This window comes from Colobus angolensis, unplaced genomic scaffold (genome assembly GCF_000951035.1).
Source record: "Colobus angolensis palliatus isolate OR3802 unplaced genomic scaffold, Cang.pa_1.0 Scaffold86, whole genome shotgun sequence".
Taxonomy (NCBI): Eukaryota; Metazoa; Chordata; class Mammalia; order Primates; family Cercopithecidae; genus Colobus; species Colobus angolensis.
In genome coordinates, this window is record NW_012122487.1 from 8338414 (window position 1) to 8365991 (window position 27578).

The following is a 27578-nucleotide window of genomic DNA, read 5'->3' on the forward strand; positions in this document are numbered from 1 at the left end:
ACTACTGTATTTTACATAAATACTTTAAATATAAATGTATAACCAAATGAATAAATGTAATATTATAAGTGGATCATTTAGTCTCATCTCCATCCTTGACATTTATAAATTGTAGTTGGCCAAAAATTATTTTAAAATCTTTTCACTGGGAGAAGAGTGGATGGATTTTATTTGGTCATAGATGGTAATTTTAGTACAGTAAGCTCTGCTATAATGCAATATGTGCATTCCTAAAAATCACTTCACTGTGTAAAACCATGCATTAAAACCACAGGGCTTACCACTCCGAAACTTTGTCTGTGACACTTAAAAGGATAGGAACCTAATAAAAACCACAGCACTCTTTTATAAATGTTAAATGATTAAGAAATACATAAATACTATGATAAACATGGCACTTTACCTTGAAGAAGACCTGAAGTTTTCTTATGGAAGTGAGCATCAGGAGGGTTGCAGAATGTGAATTATTGTGAAGTGATGGAAGGAGGGTCTGTGAAATTGGAGGGAAAGTTGTAATACTAGATGCGGGTGGGTGTGGCTCATAGCATGGAAGATAAACTGAGGTGGCTGGTAGATGTTTGACGGGTGAGTGTGTTTTGTGTATTCCTACATATTTTAGTTCATCTTGGTACAATTTTTTGTGTTCATCTAGGATTTTTTCACAGATAAAATTATGCATAAGAATGATTGCTGTGGTCAAACTTGTTTAATGTGTCAATTATATTAGAACAAATTTGTGTTTTTAAATAGCATTAATGCAGAATTTAATTTTTTGTATCTTCCACAGGCCCATCATTTTGGTTTTATATGTTTCATAGGTATTCTATATTGGGTTCTTTTTACTGAAGTTTTAAAATGATTGCCTAATATTTACCTGCTACGTAATGTTTTAAGTGTCTTGCTGAATTCTAAGTTTTTCCAGGCTAATGAATAAGTAATGTGGATGTGGAACCTGATTTTTGCCTAAGTCTGGTGGTGACTCAATATAATACACACAGAGAAGTATCAGTTCTTTGGTTTCAAGCAAGCATACTATCTCTGGTGGCCTTCCTATTTTTGAAGTTGCTATTAGGATACCTTAATCCCTAACATGAATCAGTATAAAATAAAGCATGTGGGTGGTTGTGTTTGGGTGTCCTTCCCATCCACTTGGTGCTTTTATTTTCTGTGGTTGCTTTATTCCACAGCTTAGCAACAGCAGATTTCCAGGAGAAGTCTTAGTTCTTCAACTCTCTCTCCTTCCTCTGGTCTGGTTGGTTGGTAACAGTGAGGGTAAATGAAATGCTTCTTGTTTTTCTGTCTTCCTACCACAGTATCTTTGGTTTACTTTTAGAACACTCATTTTCAATCTCTGAGCCAGAAGACCTGCCTTTAAATCGCAGCATTTCAATTGCTCCCTCCTATCTAGGCATTCCTTTGTGTTTCTACCGTACTCTGCATGCATCCCTATTATAGAATATATCACATTGTTTTGGAATTTTCCAAAGTTGGTCTCTCTTTCTAAATAAACTGTACTTCTTGAGTGCATGGACCATATTTTTATCATTTATACATTTCTATTACGTAACACAGTGCTTGGCAATGGTGGTTGGGTGACTGGATGGAAGAGTGAATGAAGTAGGCTTGAAGAGAGCTGTTCTTAAATGATCCTATTATATATGATTTCCCTTCACTTTGACCGTGTTAATGATTTCTAGATATCTTGGTCACTTGAACTTTAATATGAATTATGCTGTGTATTCAAACTTTTTAGCAGAAAAATAATAAAATTCCTTTTGTAAACCAAAGATTGTACAACCATCTGTGTTTTGTTTTATTTTGGGTTTCTTTTTCTTTTCTTTCTTTTTTTTTTTTTTTTGCCCAAAATAGATTCAAAAAGCAAACAAGGCTAACTGGCACGTAAGATTGAGGAGTTTTGATGCAGTAGAGTAGTAAACTCCTATATTTTCCAGCTTGCTATTATTGTAAATTAAAATACCTATTTTTGAAATTTTTTAATATTTATACATTGATTTAAATAGAACAAGTATAAAAGAGGGAGAGGAGTTCTATTAAGATAATAAGGAAGATGTGTTATGGCTCAAGTCTTGATTATTATTGCAACTGTAAGCAATATAAGCAACTCTGAATTGTTTTTAAGACTTTCTTTTTCTTTATAGGACCTCTTTGTTGTTAGACACGAATTGGCCATAATGAGACTGGCTGCCTTTATGGGCATTACTATGTTAGTCGGAATAACTGGACTCTTTTACACTCAACTAATTGGCATCATCACAGTAAGTATATTTTTAATGTAAAGTAACATTTATGAATATATTACCTAATTATGAATGTAATTCTGAAAAGTTATAGAAAGTTTAGAAATTAAAGGAGAAAATTAACAATGCTTTTTAGTACTTTCATATGCCTATGTAATTTTAAAGTAGTTATAATCAAGTACAAAGTACATACAATTCTGTATCCTGTTTTTGAAAGCTAACAAATAATAGTGTTTTTATATGAGTATAGACATCATGTTTGTAGTTTTTTATTGATACACAGTATCTTACGTATTTATGGGGTACACATGAGTATTTGTTACATGCATGTAATATATAATGATCAAATCAGAGTATTTGGGGTCTCCATCAACTTGAGTATTTATCATTTCTGTATGTTAGGAACATTTCAAGTCCTCTCTGCTAGTTACTTTAAAATATACATTGTTGCTGACTGTAGTCACCCTCCTGTGCTACTGAGCATTATAACTTATTTCTTCCAACTTATTAACCACACTCTCTTCATTCCCTGCTCCACCCATGCATCCTTTCCAGCCTGTTGAATCTCTCATTCAATTCTTGACCTCCATGAGATCAACTCCTTTGGCTACCACATATGAGTGAGAAAATATGGTGTTTGTCTTTCTGTGCCTGGTTTGTTTCACTTAACATAATGACCTCCAGTTCCATCCATGTTGCTGCAAATGACAGAATTTCATTCTTTTTATGGCTGATAGTATTATTCCACTGTGTATATATACCAAATTTTTAAAATTCATTCATCTGTTGATAGACACTTAGGTTGATTTCGTATCCTTGCTCTCATGAATAGTGCTGTGATAAACATGCAACTGCAGGTATCCCTTTGATATACTGATGTTTTTTCCTTTGGATGAATACCCAGTAATGGATTGCTGGATCTTATGGTAGTTCTATTTTTAGTTTTTTTGAGAATTCTCAGTATTGTTTTCCTTAGTGATTACACTAATTTACATTCCCACCAACAGTGTACAAGAGTTCCCTTTTCTCTGCATGTTTGCCAGCATCTGTTACTTTTTGTCCTTTTAATAAAGGCCGTTCTAACTTAGGTAAGATGATACCTTATTGTGGTTTTGACTTGCATTTCCCTGTTGATTAATGATGGTGAGCACTTTTCATATACCTGTTGGCTATTTGTATATCTTCTTTTGAGATACGTGTCTTCGTGTCCTTTCCTCACTTTTTAATGGTACCGTTTTTTATTGTTGAGTTGAGTTCCTGGTGTATTCTGGATACTGTCCCTTGTCAAGCAGATAATTCAGGTGTTTTCTCTCATTCTACAGGTTGTCTCTTCACTCTGTTGATTGTTTGCTCTACAGCTTTTTAATTTAATACAGTCCCATTTGTCTGTATTTGTTGTCTGCACTTTTTGAGATCTTAGCCATGAAATTTTCATCTAGACCAATGTCCTGAAATATTTTTCCTAGGTTTTCTTCTGGTAGTTTCACAATTGTAGGTTTGATGTTTAAGTCTTTAATACATCTTGAGTTGGTTTCTGTATATGGTGAGAGATGGGATCCAGTTTCATTCTTCATTCTTAGGCATATGGAGATCCAGTTTTCCCAGCACTTCCCATTTATTCAAAAGATTGTTCTTTTCCCAATGTATATTCTTGATGCCTTTGTCAAAAATCAGCTGACTGTAAATATGTGAATTTATTTCTGGATTCTCTATTCTGTTCCCTTGGTCTATGTGTCTATGTATCTGCTTTTATACCAATACTATGCTGTTTTGGTTACTATAGCCTCATAATATATTTTGAAGTCAGGTAATGTGATGCCTCCAGCACTGTCCTTTTTGCTTAGGGTTGCTTTGACTCTTCGGGCCCTTTTTTGACTTCATACAAAGTTTAGGATTGTTTCTCTAATTATGTGAAAAATGATGTTGGTATTTTGATAGTGATTACATCAAATCTGTAGATTGCTTTGGGCAGTATGGTCATTTAACAGTAATAATTCTTCTGATCCATGATCATGGGATAGCTTTCCTTTGCCTCCTCCTTTAACTTCTTTCTTTAGTGCTTTGCAGTTTTCCTTATAGAGCTCTTTCACCTCCTTGGTTAAATTTCTTACAGTGTTGTTGTTGGAGCTATTGTCAATGGGATTGTTTTTTATTTCTTTCTCAGCTAGTTCATTATTGGTGTATAGAAACACTACTGATTTACTGATTCTTGTATGCTGCTTTTGTATCCTGTGACTTTACTGAGTTTATTTATCAGATTGAAGAGTTTTTTGGTAGAGCCTTTAGGTTTTTCTTGATACAAGATAATATCAACAACACAAAAGGCCATAGATGGCCTTTATTATGTTGTAGTATGTTTCTTCTGTGCTTAGTTTGTTGAGAGTTCCAGTTCCTTCCTCTTCAATTTTTTGAAATAGTTTGAGGAGAATTGATGTTAGTTCTACTTAATTTAACATTTGGTGGAATTTGTGAAGTTGTCTGGGTCCTGGACTTTTCTTTGTTGGGAGACTTTATTACTACTTTGATATTATTACTTTTTATTGGTTTGTTCAAGTTTTCTGTTTCTACCCAATTCAATCTTGGTAGGTTTTATGTGTTTAGGAATTTATCATTTACTCTAGGTTTTTCAGTTTGTTGGTATATATTTGTTCTTAATAATCTTTGATAATCTTTGTATTTCAGTGGTATCAGCTGTAATGTCTCCTTTTTCATTTCTGATTTTATTTACTTGGGTCTTCTCTCTTCTTAGTTAGTCTCGAAAGTGATTTATTCACTTGTTTATCTTTTCAAAATACCAACTTTTTGTCTTGTTGCCTCTTTGCTTATTTTTTTAGTCTCTTTTTCTTTTACATCTGATCTGGTCTTCATTATTTCTTTCCTTCTGCTAATTTTGGGTTTCGTTCGTTCTTGCTTTTCTGGTTGCTTGAGGTGCGTCTTTAGACTGTGTTTACTTGAAATCTTTCTACTGTTTTCATATAGGCATTTATTACTGTAAATTTCCCTCCTAGCACTGCTTTTGTTTTAGTTCATAGGTTTTGATATGTTTCGTTTTCATTTTTATTTGTTTCAAGAAAGTGATTTCCTACTTAGTTTCTTTCTTGGCCCAGTGGTTGTTGCTTAAATTCCATGTATTTGTATAGTTTCCAAAGTTCCTCTAGTTATTGATTTTTAGTTTTATTCCACTGTGGTCTGAGAAGATACTTGATACAATTTAGATTTTTTTCATGTTTCTTGAGACTTGTTTTGTGTCCTAACCTATGGTCTATCTTGGAAGTGTTCCATTTGCTGATAAGAACAATGTGTATTCTGTAGCTGTTGGATGAAATGTTTTGTAAATATCTGTTAGGTCCAGTTGGTCTAGAGAGCAGTTTAAATCCGATGTTTCTTTGTTAACGATTTTACTAGATCTGTCTCATGCTGAGAATCCTGTGTCCATGTCCTCAACTATTATTGTATTAGAGTCTATCTTTCCCTCTAAATCAAATACTTGGTTTATATATCTGGGTGCTCTGGTGTTGGGTGCATATGTGTTTAGAGTTGTTATATCTACTTGCTGAATTGATCTCACTATCATATAATGGCCTGCTTTGTAACTTTTTACTATTTTTAACTTAAAGTCTGTATATCTGATGTAAGTATAGCTAGCTATTCCAGCTTACTTTTGGTTTCCGTGTGCTTGGAATATCTTTTTCTGTCTTTTTACTTTCAGTCTATATGTGTCTTTATAGGTGAGATGAGTGTCTTGTAGGCAGCATGTCGTTATGTCATGTTTGTTTGTTTTTTTAGTCCGTTCAGAAAGTCTATATGTTTTAAATGTGGAGTTTAATCCATTTACATTAAAGAGTATTATTGATGTGTGAGGGCTTACTCCTGTCATTTTATTAATTGATTTCTGATGTTTTGTATATTCTTTGTACCTTTCTTTCTCTTTTGTTGTTTATCATTGTGGTTTGGTGGTGTTCTGTAATGGTAACATTAGAGTTCTTCCTCTTCCTTATTTGTATGTTTGCTCTACCAGTGGGTTTTAAATTAATTTTTTATAAAAAAAAAATTGAGACAGAGTCTTGCTCTGTTGCCTAGGCTAGAGTGCAGTGTTGTGATCTCGGCTCACTGCAGCCTGTACCTCCCAGGTTCAAGCAATTCTTGTGCCTCAACCTCCCAAGAGTGGGTTTTATACTTTCATGTGTTTTTATGATGGTAGCTATCATCCTTTTGTTTCCAAGTGTAGGACTTTCTTAAGCATTTCTTACAGGACCAGTCTAGTGGTGATAAAGTCCCTCAGCTTTTGCTTGTTATCTCCTGCCTTTTTCCTTTATTTATGAAGGATAATTTTGCTGGAAATAGTATTTTTGTCTGAAAGTGTTTTTCTTTCTGCACTTTGACTGTATTATCCCATTTTCTCCTGGCTTATAAAGTTTCTGTGGAGAAATCCACTGTTAGTCTGATGGAGATTCCCTTATATGGGACTTGATGCTTTTTTCTTGCTGTTTTTACAATTCTCTTTGTCTTTGACTTTTGATAGTTTAATTATGGTGTGCCAGAGAAGATCTTTTTGCATTGTATCTGTTTGGGGATCCCTGAGCTTCCTGTACTTAGGTGTCTAGATCATTTGCTAGACTTGAGAAGTTTTCAGCTGTTATATACTTAAGTAGGTTTTGTAGGTTTTTTGTTTTCTCTTTGTCTTCTGGGACATTACACATTAAAGTATTTGGTCACTTTATGGTGTTCAATCTGTCATATAGGTTTTGTTCATTTTTTAAATGCTTTTTTCTTTATTTTTGTCAGACTGGGTTATTTGAAAATACCTGTCTTCAAGTAATGAAATTCTTCCTTCTCCTTGATCTAGTCTATTATTGAAACTTTGAAATATATTTTGTATTTCATTTAATGAATTCTTCAGTTTGTTTTGTTCTTTTTTATTTGTATTTGTTTAGTAAATTCCTCATTCAGATCTGGAATTATTTTTCTAATTGCTTCATATTTGCTGTATTCTCTTTATCTCAATTAGCTTCTTTAATATTATTTTGAATTATTTTTCTGGGATTTCATATATCTTTTTGATTGTAATGTTTTACTGGAGAATTATTGTATTTCTTTGGAGTGTCATATTTCCTTGCTTTTTTTGTTTCTTGGGTCCTTATGTTGATATCTGTGATATGTGATGTGGAAGAAACACAGATGTTTCTTCTAATGTTTTTGCTTTTGTAGGAGAGGACTTTTTCCTGGAGATGTATGTATTGTGTTGGTTGGTTGGGGCCCTTTGGTTTTGATTCTGGGAATGTGCAGTATTATAGTTGCTGTATGATTTGTTTGGCTGTAAGCAGCATCAGTGGTATCTATGATTTCCTCAGTGGCTTAGGGTATGTTTGTTAGTGGATGTTGTGATGAAATTTTGCTAGGGACTGGGTTGTCAGGTGGGCTTGTCCTTGGTCCTTAGTGGTGGCAGCAGCAAGTGGGCCTGTCTGTGGGCACCAGGGTGGCTTTGGCACTGCTGTTAGCAGGTCCACACAGACCAATTCTTAGGCCTCCAGGTGGCTTGTTCAGGTGCAGATAGTGGCAGCAATGCGCCAGGCAGGTGGACAGGTTCTTGGGTCCTGGGAAATGGGCATGTCGTGGGTGATGGCAGTAGTATTGGTAGAACAAACCTGTGGCTCCCAAGTGGTTTGCATAGGTGTTGACAGTATCAGCGACGGGCTGGGTGGGCCAGCCCTCAGACCCACAAGTGGCATGTGTGGGTGCCAGCTATGGTGATAGTAGCAAGCTGGGTGAGCCTGACCTCTGGCCCCAGAGAGGAGTGTTCAGATGCTGACAATGGTAGACTGGGCTGTAGATGGTTCCCAGGCTCCTGGACAGTGTGCTCAGGTACTGGAGTTTGGATATGGGCAGACCTAGCCTCAGCTACTGGAGTTTGGGGTTGGGGAGACGTAGCCTCAGGTCCCCTGGTGGTACATTCACCCACTGGCTATGGTAGGCATTGGTGGGGTGATCTCCAGGCCCAAGGCAAAATGTTTTGGGTGGGAGTGGCATCCATTGCAGCCGTGCTACTGGGGAGGATGGGGTTGCTTTCAGTGGCTGCAGCTGTATGCAATGGGCTGGGGATTGCCCACTTTGCTTGCACGTCAGCTTGGCAGTGCCAGTGCACAACGGCTGCTGTGGGTGGGGGGTTTGTCCTTGGGGCATGTGAAAATGCACCCTGGATTTGCTGCTGGTGTCAGCAGGGTCTTTGCCAATGGTTTGTGGTGGCAGCCAATGGCAGCAGTGACTGTGGGCAGGGAATATCAGTGAGGCTCCAGAAATGTGGAGATGCAGGGGCTGTTGGGCCCAAGGGCAGGATACAGTCTGGTGGGGTCTTTGCCAATGGTTTGTGCTTCAGCCGTGGTGGTGGCAGCCAATGGCAGCAGTGACTGTGGGCAGGGAATATCAGTGGGGCTCCAGAAATGTGGAGATACAGGGGCTGTTGGGCTCACTGGCAGGATACAGTCTGGTGGGGGCTGGACTCTTAATATGGTGCCTTCCTGGAACTGCTTAGGGCTCGAAGGCTGTGTGGGACCCAGCATGATCTTCCTCCCTGGGGCGGCGCCTTCATGTATTCTCCAGGCAGCTCCTGTTAGTCTTGAGACTTGAGAGGGTCTAGGGGCTTTCCTCTCGCTAGGGTGCAGGAGTCCGCAGTGGGAATGTTGGCCACTGGGGGTCACTGACTTACCCTTTTCCTGCACCGGGGAGCCTCTGCATGCCTCCAGCCAGTTTTGGCTAACCAGGCCGCCTTGCTTTCCTCTCAGTCCTTGCTTTAGGATGGTGTTACCAGTCACTTCTCTGTTGAATTCCAGTGTTCTCTTAGATGATATATTTTATGTGTGATTATCTACTCACTATTTTGGTTCTTCTTTGTGGAGGAGGTGAGTACCAGTTGTTTCTAGTCAGCTATCTTGAAGCCCACCTACAGGTTTTTATGTGGACATACATTTTCATTCCTCTGGGGTATATAGAAGTGGAATTGCTGAGTCTAATGGAAGCTACATTTAACTTTTAAAGAACTGCTACTATTTTCTAAAGTTGCTGCATGATTTTGCATTCCCACTAGCAGTATTTGAGGGTTCTGATTCCTCTACAACCTTGGTGACAATTGTTATTACCTGTCTTTTAAAAAATGGTTGCCATCCTAGTGGTTCTGAAATAGTACCTCATCATGGTTTTAATTTGGATTTCCCTGATTAACTAATGAGATTGAGTACCTTTTCACATGCTTATTGTCCATTTATGTATCTTTGGAGAAATCCTTTGATCATGTTTTAATTGGGTTGCCGTTTTACTGTTGAATTAGAAAAGCTGTTCATATGTTCTAGATATAAGTCCCTTTTCAGATATATTATTTACAAATATGTGATTTGCAAATATTCTCACATTCTCTTAATTACATTTTCACTTTATTAACAGTGTCTTTTGAAGCACAGAAGTTTGTACTTTTTATGGTTTCAATTTATCTATTTTTTTTTCTTTGGTAGTATATGCTTTTTGTGTCTTATCTAAGATACCATTGCCTAATTCAAGGTCAACAAAATTCCCTCCTGTATTTTCTTCTAAGGGTTTTATTATTTTAGCCTTTACATTTAGTATTACAATTCATTCTAAGTTAATTTTTGTAGATCGTGTGAAGTAGGGGTCCATCTTCATTCTTTTACATGTAGATATCTAGTTGTCCCAGCACCATTTCTTACAAAGACAATTCTTTCCACCATTGAATAGTCTTGACACCTTTGTTGAAAATTAATTGGATATTTTCTGGACTCTTAACTCTATTTTATTTATATGTCTATCTTTATGACATAGAGATACCTTTATGCCAGTAGCACACTTTCTTACTGTTGCTTGATAGTAGTTTTGATACATTTTTCATACGTTTTTACTGAATATATTCTGATAAACAATTTCTTATCCACAGTATATATGCTATACAGGCATACTTTTATTGTGCTTTGTAAATAGTGTTTTTTGTTTTTTTGTTTTTTTTTTAAACTAGTTGAAGGTTTGCGGCAACGGTGCATTGAGTGTGTCTTTCAGTACAATATTCCCACCAGTGTGTGTTTACCTGTTGTTTCTGTGCCATGCTTTGGTAATTCTCATAATATTTCAAACATGTTCATGGTTATTATATCTGTTATGATGATCTGTGATTGGCGATTGTTGATGTTACTATTGTAATTATTTTGGGACACCACAAACTGCGCCCATATAAATGGCAAACTTAATTGGTAAATGTTGTGTGTGTTCTGACTGCTGCATTCACTGGCCATTCCTCTGTCTCTTTTCTTTGGGCCTTGCTATTCCCTAAGATACAATAATATTGAAATTAGACCAAATAATAACCCTATGGTGGCCTCTAAGTATTTAATTAAAAAGACGAGTTGCATGCCTCTCACTTCAAATCAAAAACTACAAATGATTAAAACTAATGAGAAAGACGTGTTAAAAGCTGAGATAGGCCGAAAACTAGACCCCTTGTGCCAAATTGCCAAGTTATGAATGCAAAGGAAAAGTTTTCAAAGGAAATTTAAAATGCTGCTTCAGAGAACGTACAAATGATAAGAAACTGAAGCAGCTTTATTGTTGATGTGGAGAAAGTTTTGGTGGTTTGGGTAGAAGATCACACAAGTCACAATATTCCATTAAACCAAGCCTAATCCAGAGCAAGGCCCTCACTCTTCAATTTTATGAAGCCTGGGAGAGGTGAGGAAACTGCAGAAGAAAAGTTGGAAGCTAGCAGAAGTTTGTTCTTAAGGCTTAAGGAAAGAAGGCATTTCCATAACATAAAAAATGCAAGGTGAAGTGGCAAGTGCTGATATAGAAGTTGCAACAAATTATCCAAAAGATCTAAGATGATTAATGAAGGCTACACAAAACAACAGATGTTCAGTGTACACAAAACAGCCTTCTATTGGAAGAAGATGCCATGTAGAACTTTAGTAGCTACAGAGGAAAAGTCAATGCCTGGCTTCAAGGCTTCAAAGGACAGGACAGGCTGACTCTCTTGTTAGGGTTAAATGCAGCTGGTGACTAAGTTGAAGCCAGTGCTCATTTGCCATCCCCAAAATCCTAGACTCTTAAGAATTATGCTATATCTACTCTGCCTTTGCCCTAGAAATAGAAAAATAAAGCCTAAGTGACAGCCACATCTGTTTACAGCATGGTTTGCTGAATATTGTAAGCCCACTATTGAGACCTGCTGCTCAGAAAAAAAGTTCCTTTCATAATATTACTGCTCATTGACAATGCATCAAGTCGCTCAAGAGCTCTGATGAAAATATACAAGGAGATTAATGTTGTTTTCATGCCTGCTACATCCGTTCTGCATGCCATGGATCAAGAGTAGTAATTTCAACTTTTAAGTCTTACCGTTTAAGAAACACGTTTGATGGGCTGTAGCTGCTATAGATAGTGATTCCTGTGATGGATCTGGAGAAGGTATATTGAAAACCTTCTGGAAAAGATTTACCATTTTAGATGCCATTAAGAACATTTGTGATTCATGGGAGGGGAACAAAATAGCAATATGAACAGGAGTTTGGAAGAAGTTGATTCTAAACTTCATGGTTAACTTTGAAGGGTTCAGGACTTCAGTGGAGGGGTAACTAAAGATGTGCTAGAAATAACAAGAGAAATAAGAAGTGGAAGATGTGACTGAATTGCTACAATCTCATGATCAGTATTGAATGAATGAGAAGTTGCTTCTTAGGGATGATCCTGAAAAGTGGTGTTTTGAGATGGAGTTTACTCCTAGTGAAGATACTGTGGACATTATTGAAATGACAATAAAGGATTTAGAAGAATATACAGACTTAGTTGGTAAAGCAGTGGCAGTGTTTGAGAGGACTGACTCCAAATTTTTGAACGAAGTCCTACTGTGGGTAAAGTGCTATCAAATAGCATCACGTGCTACAGAGAAATCTTTCATGGAAGGAAGAGTCAACCTATGCAGCAGACTTTATTGGTTTTTTGTTTGTTTTGGGACGGAGTCTCACTGTGTAACCAGGCTGGAGTGCAGTGGCATGATCTCAGCTCACTGCAACCTCTGTCTCTCGGGTTTAGTCCCAAGTAGCTGGGACTACAGGTGTGCACCACCACACCAGCTAATTTTTGTATTTTTAGTACAGATGGCCGGGATGATCTTGATCGCTTGACCTTGTGATCTGCCTGCCTCGGCCTCCCAAAGTGCTGGGATTGTAGGTGTGAGCCACTAGTTTATTGTTTTGATTGTGACAGCCACCCCAGCCTTCAGCAGCCACAACCCTGGCCAATCAGAGGCTATCAACTTGGAGGCAAGACCCCCTATCAGCAAAAATATTACATCTCCCTGAAGATTCAAATGATCATTAGCATTTTTTAGCAATAAAGTATTTTTAATTTAAGGCAGGTATGTACATTGTGTTTTAGACATAATAGAGTTGTACACCTAATAGAGCATAGCATAAACATAACTTATATGCAGTGAGAAACCGAAAAATTTTTGTTACTGGCTTTATTGCAATACTGGCTTCATTGTTTAGAACCAAACTTGCAATATCTTCGAGGTATTTCTGTAAGTTATTTATGGTTTTTGTATATCAGGTTTGATTCTGACTCTGTTCTCTTCTATCAACATGTTAGTTCTCAAATTATAAGGGATTTTTTTTTTTTTCTGTAGTGTTGAACAACGTAACTTTTTATTAAGGTAGAGAGATTCAGTTATGATGTGATATTTCTAAAACTGAGTAGAAACCACATTTGTTAAATAATGCTTACTCCAAAAGTTTCATTTCTTCCTGCATATACGTAGTACCCTCTCAGAGCACTGTACCAGACAGTGCTGTTATCTATAGCAATTATACCTCTGTGAAACATTCAAAAAAGAATGATTAAGAAAGAAAGCAAGAGAGAGGATATATTGTATTTGTTATCCTAACCCTTAGTCACTTTACTTTCTCTTGAATACAAGTACTTTTTAGAATTACAATAAAATTTTAAATCTCTTTGGCTGGGATTTCATAGTGAACCTCAAGCATTATCCTTTTAGCATTTAAAAAAAAAATCAAAAAGGATTTCCAGAATATACTCCTCCTCACATTGATTTAAGATTCTTTGAGGCTTGATTATTTAAAAGTCTAATGCATTCAGTGTTTAATTTTAAATCTAATGAATTATTAGCACTTAAATATGATTTAATATTTTAATTAAGTTAAAATATAGATTATGCTTACTTTATAAAATAAGTTTGCTGTTTTGTGATAAAATTAAGATTACAAGAAATTTTACATCTGCACATGTTTTTGTCATAATTTGAATCCATGGATCTCTCTTTACAGTGTTAAGTGATGAATTTGTTAGGTAGAATAAGAAAGAAGTGGCAGAAAGAATCACAGTAAACTTAATTCTTCCATTGCAGTCTTACTTTTTCCCCTACTCTTGAACCCTACAGATCCTAGAGGCATTTTGGGAAACTACTGATATGGATATCATTTCATTACATACACTATTTTATTGCATAGCTTGAATATAGACCTATTAGATGTCAAACAAGCAAAATAAGTGCTGTCTCTTTGGGGTTTAGCTTGAGGTTTCAGGGAAGCGGCGTATCAGTTTTCAGTAATTTTTTACCATTATTCATTTTTGCTTGGAATAAATAAATCATTTATTTCATGTATAGGAAGAAAAATCTCATCTTCCTATTGATAGTGGAAGGTAACAGAATAATCATAGCAGTGATAATCTGATGTCATTTTAGACCTAGCAAGAATAGATTATCTGTGACCCAGATAAAATAATTAGAAATTACTTTAACTTAAAAATAGTGGATTTCTAATCTCATTTTCAAGGTTAAAAGATTTCAACACAACCAGATGTTTCTGTTAAATTGACTAATCTGAAGCCCAGTTCAAAAGGATTACCTGTGATTATTTTTCGATTTAATTTTAAACAGGATTCAAATTTACATGTTTGTGCATTTTTACTACAATTTATATTGAAATAAAAATGTTTTCAAATCGATCTACTTCAAGGGAAACAGGTTAGTTAAATCATTTTTTAGACTTCAGACTGTTTAGCCTGTTTTTTTTTGCTGTTTCTGAATGAAATGGATAGTGATGTTATTAATGTAATAGATGTTGTCTGAATTATTGAGCAGTAGTTCACACACAGCCAACAATAATGTCCATTCTGATGAGTGCCAATACTGATAGTGCTGGATGATTGTATTCGTCATGTTTTCAGTCACTGGACTTGGAGAGAGTTAATCAAGAAGTGCTGTAACAGCTGGTACAGCACATTCTGGTGAGGTTCTGACAGTGAGCTATTGTGTACCATGACACTGCTCTGACAGTTTATCTAAATTTTATATACAAGCATTTTTGTTTTCTGGGCTCTGTGAAGTTTATATAATAGTGTAAGCTTTTGATGATGTCTCTGGAGATTTTCTCAGTTGTGGTGAGGTTGGGGGTAGGGTGAGACAGATGTATTTAGTTGCAATTTTGAAAAAGACTAAATTCTCAAACAAAAATATAGTGATTTTTGCATTTGGTTTCACAGGTACTATTGTTGGAGTCTATTTGAATTGCTGAAGATAGCTTAAATCAAAGCTTTTCAAATTAAGAAGAAAATATTTTCTCCCAAAAATACTGGCTCATATTTAACTCATAAAGTTAATGTTTACTTAGGTAACTACAGGAGAAATCATAAATGCAGGGGTGACCATTTTAATGTGGTTATCTTACTCAATGAAAAGTATCTTACGTTCGAAATGTTAAATCAGTTTAAAGGAGACTATCTACTAAACATCATTTTACTAATCAGTCAGTTGATTTACTTGCCTTTTAATCTATACACAGAAATGTAGTCCTGAAATTATTAATCCCTATAGTTAAATTTTGCCTAGTATTCTGCCAAGTTATTTTGAATTAACAGCATTCAGTAAACTATAACAATTATGTTTGATCTGCTCAACTCCAGGTCAGCATTGCAGACATGAACATCATTGCTAATTATATTGACCCCAGCTCACTTATACTTCTATAAAGGAAGCTCTGTATGCCATTTTTGTTTTCCTCTGAATTTTTGCTTGATAAAAACAAAATAAATGTATTTCTAATATAGTAATTGTAATATTATATGAAAGATTTTATAGCTTTTTTAAAATCCAGAAAGTTAATTAAAATTTAAAATGTCTCTTCTTTTTAAATATGCTTTTAATGTCATACAGTAAAATTGGGTATAATATTTTTTAGAATTTTGTACATGATAAGTTTATAAAAAAGTTGGTTCCCCCTTGCCAAGGGCATTTGTTTAAATACCAAGTTACATTTCATACTTACATGAAATAACTGTTTCTAAAAAAGAATTATCAAAGTTATTTTGGTAATTGTGATGTGTGGAATTGGATTACTCTTTAGCATACACATGTTCCTATGTAAAAGCATATTTATATTGCATAATTTCTCTTTGCTCAGTGTAATAAACTGCTTTGAAGTATTTTTGATAAAAGTAATTAAAAACAAATCTTTTTCTATGATTTATATGTTCTTAAATCACTACTGATTGCTTGAGTGATTAAATAGATGCTTAAAAAATGTTGGTAAGGAAACTAAACATTTATGGGTTTTCCTTTTACTAACCATTTTTCCTAGACATTCATTTTATATTTCATGATTTAAATCCACACAAATATTCAATCTGACATTAAAATATAGGATTGCAGAAAGCAGTGAATCTTATATTTATGGTTTGCTTATGGTATTTGAGCACAATAATTTATGTACATTTTATTGATACATTATTCCCTGAATCTCAGCCAAAGGGAAATATTAAGTACCCATCTTATTTCTACTAATAACCAAAAATCTTATCAAAGTATAATTGTGGTGTTAAAAGTGTAAGAGTAGTTAAATTTGAGTTTTGATTATAAACATAGTTTTTCAGCTGTTCCAAATATTCTAATTAGTGCAAGACTTATTTATACAAAACATTATATGTATAATCATCCTCGCTGGCTTCCTCTCTATATTCCTATATAATTATTTCTTGTATACTTGACTACTTTGACTAGATTGTAAGTTCCATGATGCTAAGGACTGTGTCATAATACTTCGTAAATTTTTGATAGATAGATAAATGAATAAATGCATATCATGGTTTACATGTTTAGGACTTGTTTTTTCAACTGAATTACAAGCTCTTAGAGGGCATAGGATTTTGTATGTGTAGTCTCTTGTAGTCCCTATTGTTTTATTTTTCATTATAAAACCACTTGTTTCTGTGTTTAAACATAATGTTGAAAAGTTACATTTTGAGGTAATTGAGGTATTTATTTCCAAGCTGTCTCAGAAAGTAGGTAGTAGGCAATATCACTAAAATCTAAGACTGCCATTTATTGAGGAGTTTAAGGGGTTTCGACATTATTAATTCATTTAATCCCCACAAAAACCTATGAGGTAAGCGTTATTATTTGGAAATAGAGGTATAGAGTTTTAGCAATTTTTCTAGGTTGTATAGTCAGAAAGTCGCATGATTAAGAGAAGTGTGGGAATTATTTTGGAAAGAGATTTTCAATGTCTATAAATATAAGATCTGTTGTCTTCTCACTTTTGTTCTATGATTGATTGGATGTTTATGTGAACTTCAGATCTCTAATAAAAGACGTAGCTGGTCTTTTGTTGGAAATGGGTGCTTAAAGAACCATTAATTTGAAATGAGGAAAGTAGTTCTGACTTAAAAGGAAGACAGAGAGAGCTGAGATTAACAGAACATTTCCCTCTTTTGATTGAAAACAAAACTAAAAATAAGGAATGATGCTATTTCTTCATGTCCAGTTAGTTTAGTGCCGCAAATTTATATTAAGTTGACCATTTTGTACAATATGTGCTGCTAATTAAGTGCTATGGAAAAATTTAAAGTTAAATGACTACTGTTCATAACTAATCAGAGGTGCTAAGAAGTGAAATGAAAGTCTTTCTTAGAATCAATATAAATTAGTAATAGATAAAGCAGGCAAATCTCAAATTGTGAAACACTTGCCTGAGTAGTGTTTTCAATTTTTTTATTTTTAATTAATATATAATAATTGTACATATTTATGGGGTACAATGTGATGTTTCAGTATTTTTATACATAATGTAATGATCAAATCAGTAATGAACTTGTCCATCACTTCAAACATTTATGGTTTATTTTTGGTGAGAACATCCGAAATCCTATATTCAAGCTATTCTGAGATATACAGTACCTTCTCATTGACTGTAATCACACTGCTGTGCAATAGAACACCACAATTTATTACTCCTTTCTAATTGTAACTTGTTACTCATTGACCATCCTCTTCCCCATCCTTCCCTTCTTTCTACCCTCCCCAGTCTCTGTTAACTGCTGTTCTATTCATAATTCTATGAGATCAACTTTTTAAAGATTCTACATATGAGTGAGAACAGTCAGTATTTGTTTCTGTAACTGGCTTATTTCATATATCCATGTGATCGCAAATGATCATACTTCATTCTTTTTTATGACTGATTAGTATTCCAGTGTGTATATATACCATATTTACTTTATTCATCTGCTGTTAGACACAGGTTGATTCCATATCTTGGCTATTGTGAAGAGTGCTGCAATAAGCATGGGAGTTTGACATACTGATTTTATTCCTTTGAATATACAGTTGTCCCTCACTCTCCATAGGGGATTGATTTCTGGACCCCGCAAGGATATCGGAATCCACTGATGCTCCTGTTCCTTTTGTAAAATGGTATAGTATTTGCTTATAACCTATGGACATCTTCCCTTATACTATAAATCACCTCTAGATTATTTATAATACCCAATACAGTGTAAATACTATGTAAATAGTTGTTAAACTATATTATTTTTATCTGTATTTTTAAAAATTTTTAAAAATAGTTTCTCTTAAAATATTTTTTGATCTATGGTTGATTGAATCACAGCTACAGAACCGACAAATATGGAGGGCTGACTGTGTACCCAGTGCTGTGATTGCTGGATCATACAGTAGTTTTATTTTTAACTTTTTGAGGTTGCCTCCGTACCATTTTTTTATAATGGCTGTATGGATTTACATTTTCCCCAACAGGAGTAAGGTTTCTTCCCCAGACTGTGTAAGGGTTCCCTTTTCTCTACATCCTTGCCAACATTTACCTTTTGTATTTTTGATAATACCCTGGGATAATTCTAGCTGGGATGACATGATTTCCCATTGTGGTTTTTAATTTACATTTTTCTGATGACCAGTGGTGTTGAACATTTCCTCATGTACCTGTTGGTCATTTGTATAATCTTTTCTCTATTTTAGAATCAGATTTTTTTTCTTTTCTCTCTCTTTTTTCTGTTGTTTGTGTTCCTTATGTATTCTATGTATTACCCCCTTGTCAGATGTATAGTTGCAGAGATTTTCTTCCATTCTTTAGGTTGTTTCTTCCATGTATTTTTTTTTTAAGAGATGGGATTTCACTCTGTCACCTAAGCTGGAGTGCAGTGGCATGATCATAGCTCACTGCAGCCTTGAACTTCTGGGCTCAAGCAAACCTCCCACCTAAGTCCCCTGAGTAGCGAGGACTACAGGCACATGCCACCATGCCATACCTTCTATTTTTTTAAAGGTCTTTCTTTTGTTTTTGTAGAGACAGGGTCTCACTGTTTTGGCTGGGCTGGTCTTGAACTCCTGGCCTCAAGCAATCCACCTGCCTTGGCCTCCCAAAGTCCTGTAATTACAGGCGTGAGCCACCACACCCAGCCATTCACTGTGTTGTTTCCTTTGCTGTGCAGAGCTTTTTTGTTTGATGTAATCTCATTTCTCTATTTTTGTTTTTGTTGCCTTTGTTTTTTATGTCTTACCTAAAAAATCCTTATCCAGGCAATGTCATAAAGCATTTCCTCTATGTTTTCTTCCAGTAGTTTCATAGGATCATGTCTTAATTGAAGTTTTTGATCCATTTTGAGTTGATTTTGTGTATAGAGCAGTGTTTTAAACTCTAGATTAAATCACCGTAGAGTCATTAGGTGACTATGTGTAGCAGACTTGGAAGCATCAGCGAGACCTATAATAATAAAGAATGCAGGGGATAATTGAGGTTAGATTGAACTGTTTTCAAGTAGTCTAACGAAAATAATTGTTTTACTTTCCTCAGGTCTGCAGCTTGGCGGGTCTAGAAACTCCATTTTGAAATTGTTTGCAGGGTTAAACAGGTCCAGAGGCAATGGCTCTTACTTCCAGACTCAAAAGAGATAGTCATATAACAGATTGTTTATTCCTTTATGTGCGATTGTCAGGTGTGCCAAAGGACTCTTCAGCACATTCTTTCTCCTGTATGACAACATATGTGGCAAAGTGTTGCTTGGTGAGAATGAACTCAAAACAGGATGAGTTAGTTGGATGGATTGTATCATCAAGCGCTCTATGCCAAGAGGACTGGGTTCTCAGGTCTGTTAACCAGGAAACCTCTGGTGATAAATTCTTGCTCTTTATCCCACCCCCCTTGCAACCTCTCATTTTCCTAACATCAAGCCAAGAGACACCCCTTTCTCCCTTTCTCTTAGGAACTTTCCCCCCCATTCCAGGTATAATTTTACTACTTAGGATGCAGTTTTAATAGTCAACATAACTTTTTAGACTAGGCCTGAAACATAATTTCTTAGGTAAGATCACCCATCAGAAGATAAAATATTAGATAAAATAGGTAGGGCCTATATTTCTGTATGTTTTGCTGTTTCTAGTTCGTTATTTTTAAGGACGTCCAGTTTTTAAAATAGTACATAATTCTCATATATCTTGGTGTCATGTAGACTGAGGAAAGTCTTAGATATTTTGATCATTAGACTGTAATCAAGGTGTAAATATTTATAAATAAGAGTGTTCTTATAGACAACACATAGTAAAAACTTGTTTGTTATCATTCCTGGACAAATGAATTTCTCTGGATAACTGAGTTTTACATAAAACTAAGAACTTATACTTTGTATTTAAACTCCTTGAGGATAATAGTTATCTTATTGGTCCTTTCATGATGAGCACTGTGTTGAGTCTTTAGTATCGAATGAAGCTATCTGCATCAAAATATTTTAATTATTTTAGTGTTTTTTTATTCCAAAAGTATATTAAACTTAGTTTGACACTTGAGGATAACTTGTGGTTTTTCGTATTCTTGATAGTAGTAACCCCTGTCCTCTTCCAGTTTGCTGTTTCTGTCCTGCTAGTGAATGTGATAACCTAATTTGTATTGCTCTGGGTATGTTATATGTAAGCACCAGTGCAAAAAGTTGATGACATGTTTGGTTGCTAAAATACAAATTGTACTTATAACAGTATTCTGGATAGCAGAGTTACAGAGAGATGAGCATTTGCCATTTCTAGAGGAAAAAAATAGCCTATTTTGGCCAGCCTCACAAATCCTACTCATAAAGTAATGGTGAACATCACGCGGTTTGAAAGAATAACCGAATAACCATGCTTATGATGATTCAATAGATAGTATTTTAGTTATTTCCCAAAACAGATTCAAGAAAGGTATCAAAAACACTTGAAAATAAAAGCTTTTTCTGTATGAAATCTAAATCTGAAATCTTTAAAGTAGATTTTTTTTTAATGCCACCAATAAATCCCTCAGGATTAGAAGCAAGTTGTAGTTTCTGCATAGTAAAAATTGCCCTTAATCTTAGCTGGTAAGAGTAGTCTGACCTTGCATTTGCCTTATACACCATGGAATACTTTATAGTTTTTAAGTGTTGTCCACATCTGTGATCTTAGGCCATTCATATACGTTTCCTAATAGCTGTTCTATTTCATCTTTCTCTTTGACTTCTATCTCATCTTTTTCTTTGTACTTTTGCACAAGCTGTTTTACTTGCTTTGGAACAATGTGTCACTATCAAAACTCTAAGAAACCATTAAAATGACTTCACTTACTTCCTTTACAGATGTGGAACCTGAAGCCCAAATTTCCTCTGAGACCCTAATCAGTGTTCTCATATGTTTGTAGACTGTGTTTTCATAAAGTAAGACATTTTGAGGAAATTACAACAGAGCTGAGAAAGGTTAATTATTAATAGAATTGTCACTGGATACCTTGAATTACAAAGCTTCATAGGAAAACTAATGAATATAGAATATGTAGCTAATCTATAACTTTTAAAAAATTCCTGGAAAATCTGTAAATGAAACTCTGTTATTGGTTATTAGTTATCTTAAAAGTAGATCAGTTTTCTCTAATTTTCTCTTATATGGGCTAACTGTAGTTATGCAACTATTCATAATGAGAATTCAATATTATGAGCTATTTATTTAACATCTCTAAAGAGATGTTTTTGAGTGAAGGTGCTGTTTATTAGCATCACTGGAAAAGTTTTACAGCCAAATAAGTTCTTGAGATTTTACTTGTAGCCACAAGTGTTTGCATGAATCGTACTGCTTAATAAGTCTACCTATATGTAAACAAAGTGTTAAGGTAAAGTAAGGGATAAAAAGAGGAAAACTTCTCCAGTTTTTGGTGTATTTGAATGAATGTACTCTTTTGCACTGTTTCAAAGTATATTTAAAATACAAATAAATACCTAAAAATAAGATTGTGTAATTTGTATTTTGATTATTTGGCTATTACTTATAACAATTTACCAGTCTAATGATAAGTCTTCTGATAACACAAATTAAACCAGCATTTCTAGAAGCGATCTTCTGTTTGTTGAAATATTTTATTTTATTTTATTTTTAACATATTTGTGTTAGAGCCTTATAGAAAGCATACAATTAGGGACTTGTATTATGAAAAAAGTTATTTTTCTGCTAAAAAAGAACTCTGGTCAGTTTAGTTTTCAGAATAATAGATGTTGTAATATGACAAATTCATAGATTGCCTTGTTGAGTTTTGTTGTTGTTTACAGAAACCTAGAACCAGTAGCCGTCTCTTAGGTAGTTTTCTGTTCATTAGTTTATTTCATATGTCATTTTAGTATTTATTTTTTAATGCATATTCACTAACAGTTAAATTGAAAGTAGATTTTAGACTTTCAAAGAAATCGTCAAGAAAGCAAGTGTAATAAAAGGTTATATTTTAATGAAGTGATATTCTCACAATTTTTGCGAGGTTTTTGTATTTGAATAGGTTTTTTTTTGCATAATATAATGTTGATTTTGTTTTTCCAAGGGGATTCCAGCAATGTATGAAAGATCATTTAAAATTCATAATACTCATATATAAACTGTTTAAATCTTTAGAATATTCTTGGAATAAGATTAAAAACATCATAGAATGGATACAGAATAAAGACTTAATAACTTCGTTACATCTGAATATAATTTTTTATTTTTAATAGGATACAACATCTATTGAAAAGATGTCAAACTGTTGTGAAGATATGTAAGTATAAAACTGAAGTATATAGTATTATTTAAAAATGGAAAGAACTGGATATATTTGAGAAATATGTGCATGTAGTAGAAAGATAATATAATGATGGCTTTTTTTGGTGCCTTGTCTGAGGCCTGTGCTAGACAAGCCTACCCCAGTCTTACAGTAGGGGTTTTCCAGCCATGATAGTTTTCACACTAAAATGCTGATCATTCTTGTGCCTTGTCTAACTAAAGTAAGTTAAATTATTTGTCCTGAAAGTACATCAAAAGAGATTTGCTACTGTGTTGGTGACACACATTCTGTTAATCCTGAGATTTTCCTCTGCTTCAAAAGTTGTGCTCGGTTGATTGACGACACAGATACAATATCTGCTATCCAGAGTTAAAACTCAGCTGCATGCCATAATGAAAGAAAAGCTGTATTTATGATGCTGGGACACAATTCATCAGAGTCCAGTAATGGATCCCCAGCCAACCTGTATTGTTTTAGCTGACTGAAGTGCACCATGGGAGTGCTGTCTTTCACTAATAATGCTGTCTTCTGTAGATCGAGGCCCCGAAAGCCATGGCAGCAGACCTTCTCAGAAGTTTTTGGCACTCGTTGGAAGATCCTGTGGTTCATTCCTTTCAGGCAGAGGCAACCACTGCGAGTTCCCTACCACTTTGCCAATCATGTCTAAACAGATGGATGGTGGGCACAGATGGGTCCTCCATGCTGGAAATGCGTTACAGGTTTTATGATAATAGAACTATGACAGTCTTCAAGGCAATTAAAATCCACCCACCAATCTTAGGCATCATAATGTGCCCCAGGCTTTATGTTAATAGTGATCTTGATCCTGTTGTGGGACTAATACAAGATCTATATTTAAGTTTTAAAGCATGTTTACTTTCAAATTAGCTTTCCACAGGGATTTATTTAAATGCTTTTGTTATGAAACTCAAAAGGCAGTGATTAGGATGAAATAATTGTACATAATTTCTTTTAGTACTGACAGTGTTACAGATTCTAATTTATGGTAAATTTCAGATGTTTATTTAAAATTTTCACTTTTAAACAGTAACCAAATCTAAGTTTAATTATTCAGGTTTTACAAAAGTTGATACACCTTCTTGTAATATAGGTAAATTTTCTTTTTCAAATCCAATTTAAAATAACCTTTCCTTTTAAATGTGCTGCAACATTTTTGAAAATGCAGCAGCAATAGGAGTGAACAACAGCAACAAAAAACGGGCATTGGTTTCTTAGGAGTGGCTTTCTTATGTTTTCTTCTTTTTTCTTCACCAAAACCAACATTAAAGGACCACTGAAGTAAAACACCAACTACCTACCTTACTATAAAGGAAATGTTAAAAATTTTTTCACAATAATTTTTCAGTTTTCACCATTACTGTTGTAATTATTGATTGTGATTGAAATATTTGCTCTCAGGAGAACTCCTGACCGGTGGGCATGTATTCCTATTTTACCCTAAGATTTTAATGAGCAAAAAGGGGAGAGAATTTGCAATAACTTCACAATTACCTTTTCTAGTGCAGTTACATTAGAATACATATGTTTTTAAAATACTAGTATAACTAGATAAAATGTAATGTACAGTATAAAGAGGAATATTGTGCTTTTGAAAAGATTATACTTTTTACTTTTATTTATGTACTAGTAGATGTAAAATTTCACATTGAAGGTTTATATATATTGGCCAACTCATATAGAAATTTTATTTATAGGAAGCTACTACTGAAAAAAGTCACTAACTTTGTGTACCTTTAATAATCCCTAAATTCAAATTAAATTTTAATTGGCCGGCTCTAATTTGCATTGAGAGACCTTTTACTAGTAGCTAGTGTTAGGAAGTGACCCTAAAATAAGAAAATACAATGATCTGTGTTTATCATTAACCTTATACAAATGTAAATTACTAATAGTGATGTTCTCTCGCAAGGCATAGAACATTTGTATGAAAAGACATTTAGTATGCTTTGAAAACTCAGCTTTTAATTTTTTTCCATTAGAATACTGCAAAACTCATATATCTTTTTAAAAAATTTATGTACTCACAGTCTTTCCCTTGAAGAGAAGATTGAAAAAGTCTACTGTTCGTGAACCATGCTAATATTTTCCTTTTAGTTAATTTTGAAAGTAAGGAACTATACCTGGGAAATAATTAAACAGAAGGTTACCATTGTTAGCCAGTTGTCTATACTGTGGTTAGTTCTTTCAGAAATTGTAAATATCTTATAGCATATTCTGAAATAATAGAGTAAGTACTTCTCAGAGATGTCAATATCATGTTTTTCATGTTCTAATTGGAATACTTTATTACTTACAAACTCCGAAGTGACAGACGAACGTATTTATTGGTACTGAAAAGAGACATAGTAAATTAAATAGAAGAAATATATTTATAAAGCTTAGTGAAACACAAAATTAGAATGTTAATGTCAGGCAAATGGGTTGGAATTTGTGCAAGCTATTTGGCCACCATTTGGCCTGGTGACAGAACTTTGATAAGGAAGTAATACATAGATAATGTAGGTAGATATCAGTTGAATGCCTTATATTGTATACATTCCTTTCAAATAAGGACCTTGAGAAAACAGCAGAACCAAGTGAAGATCCCCTAAAGAACTTTGTAGCTAATTTGTACTTCCTGTAGTAGCAGTAGGTACACTGAAAGGTACTGGGCGGGGTCTCTTTCCCACTGTGATGATTTGTGTTCTTATTTTTCCTAGATTTACCACTTTTAGGACATATTCTTTTCCCTCTTCCTCTTTACCTTTCCTGGTCCTGATCCCTCTGTAGTCAGTTCCCCTAAATTATTGGACTACACACTAATACAATAGAAAAGCATATGCTTATTTTATTTGAATGGCAGAAATGCTATCTATCAGTATATTTACATAAGAATGTATGTTAAAGTATGTCTATATATACTTACACTGTGACTTTCAGTATTCCCCAGTTAGCATACCTAACCCTCCTGTGGGTATTGTTAATTCTTGTTAGACTACACTAGAGAAAAGCCAACTGTCAGTTTCCTAAGCATATCTACTGGTGTTCTTTCTGCGCCCTCTTTTGGCTAATTGATGTAATTATAATGGCTCTAAAGGCTGCCCCATAAGTAAATAGTATAGCCACATTCTGAACATATCAAAAGTATAAACTTAGGAGGAGTATATGTACAAAAATGTAAAATTTTATGAAAATGAACATGTTGTTTTTATGATGTTATTTCTAGTTCGTAGAATGTGATGACTGCGTTGCTTCATTTATGTACATTCCCATTATATTCTTGCTGTCAATCACAAATTTATATTAGATTAGGATAAACTAAGCTATTTTATGTATTTTATTTTAAACCTTACTTTGGCAGAGTAATTCCTTAGAATTGGAAAAGCTGTTACTTTAAAGTGACCAATTTATTACAAAACATAGAAATGTAGCTACAAAGACAACCAAGCATTTACTGCGTTTTAATGAATATCTAAAAAACTACATTTAGTTTATTTTACTCAGCTTTGAAATGATTTTTTTTACTGGCTTATGCCTTAAATAACTAAGAGATTAATGATTCTTTGTATACTTTTCCTTTTCTTTTCTTTGTTCTTTTTTTTTTTTTTTTTTTCACCTTTCCCAGAGTTATATCTGTAGTTTTGGTAGCCAATTTATTATGTATTCTGGATAACTATGAAAACAACTAAAGATGTTGGGCATTAGAAAATAATTGTGAGCAGTAAGATTACTGATGTAATATGTATGTTGGACTGAAGTATTTCTTTATAAACGTTCTATTTGATTTTAAGCAAAATGTATGTTAAAGGATGTTTTTACATCAGTAAAGTCATTTGTCGGCCTTCTGGAAATGAAAGGTTTTTACCTAGATACTGTAAGTTACACCTTCTTAACAATCATATTTGTCACTGTTGTTTTCTTCAAACAAAAATGTTTATGGGCTGCAGGTAGGCTTAAGATTGTAGGCAAAGATGAACTGAGTTCAGGACCCCTCAAGCAGTAGACATTCAGTTATAGAGCGATTGTTACTTTGTAACCCAGACTTATAGTTTAAAAATATCAAGTTAGCTGATATTTCTTTATAATAAAAATACTATTTTGCTTAAGAGTTGTATTAAAAATATTTGTGCTTAACATTAGAAATAGCTATTTTAAATTGTAGTTAACATATTAACTCTTTTTCAGAAAAAAGCATAGTTTATTTTTAATAATGAAAGAGAACATAATACATAGTGTTGACTGTAACAGCTGAGTTAAAACATCTGTCAGAATTAACATCAGTGTATTTTTGCCAATGCATAGAGGCATTTTTCTCTAAGTATGATGGCTAATGATAACTATTCTTTGTTAGATATTCAAGTCACTTCCATACAAGTAACTAGTTGGTGATATGTTTTGCTCCAAAGGGTGTATTAATTCTGAATGCCAATCATAAAGACTTAAGTTAGGACAACATTTCAAACCAGGAAGTGTGAACTGATTTAGATTATGGCCACACAATTTTCTGTATGTTAGCTCTTGGGGTAGTTAGAGTGTTTTCACATGTATTGCTATAAAATCACAATGTATCAAGCTCTGGTTTAATATGCCATTAATATTAATTAACAGAGCTGCTAGTCTCTCTCTGGACTTTTCTCTAGCCTCTGCTTCTCTTGCACTTCCTGTGTCAGTAGATTAGCTCAAGTTTACCGAGTTTAATAACCTATAGTTACTTTATTAAATAAGTTTCTGACATGACCTCTAATATACATAGATATATCTAGAATTTATTTGATAAAATTCACACATACAAACATTGAGTAGTTTGCTAATAGATACAAATATTAGATTTTCACACAACTCTACTACTGCTTTAAAAAAACATAAGTATTGGTAAGTGTAGCAAATAAGCCATGTACATTTGATGTGTTCTACTTGCTAGTATTAACTGTATAAT

At 34.2% G+C, this 27578-nt stretch overlaps 1 protein-coding gene across 1 annotated transcript in view; it reads left to right on the top strand.

Annotated features, from left to right (window-relative positions):
* The window catches only part of ZDHHC21 (zinc finger, DHHC-type containing 21), a 66636-nt gene extending 39888 nt beyond the window's left edge, over positions 1-26748 (top strand). Inside the window, exons 8-10 of the mRNA XM_011930394.1 lie at positions 2160-2276; positions 22593-22636; positions 23177-26748. Of these exons, the coding sequence (XP_011785784.1) occupies positions 2160-2276; positions 22593-22636; positions 23177-23309 (294 nt within the window). The 3' untranslated portion in view covers positions 23310-26748. The remainder of the gene's footprint in view (positions 1-2159; positions 2277-22592; positions 22637-23176) is intronic.
* The last annotated feature ends 830 nt before the right edge of the window (positions 26749-27578 follow it).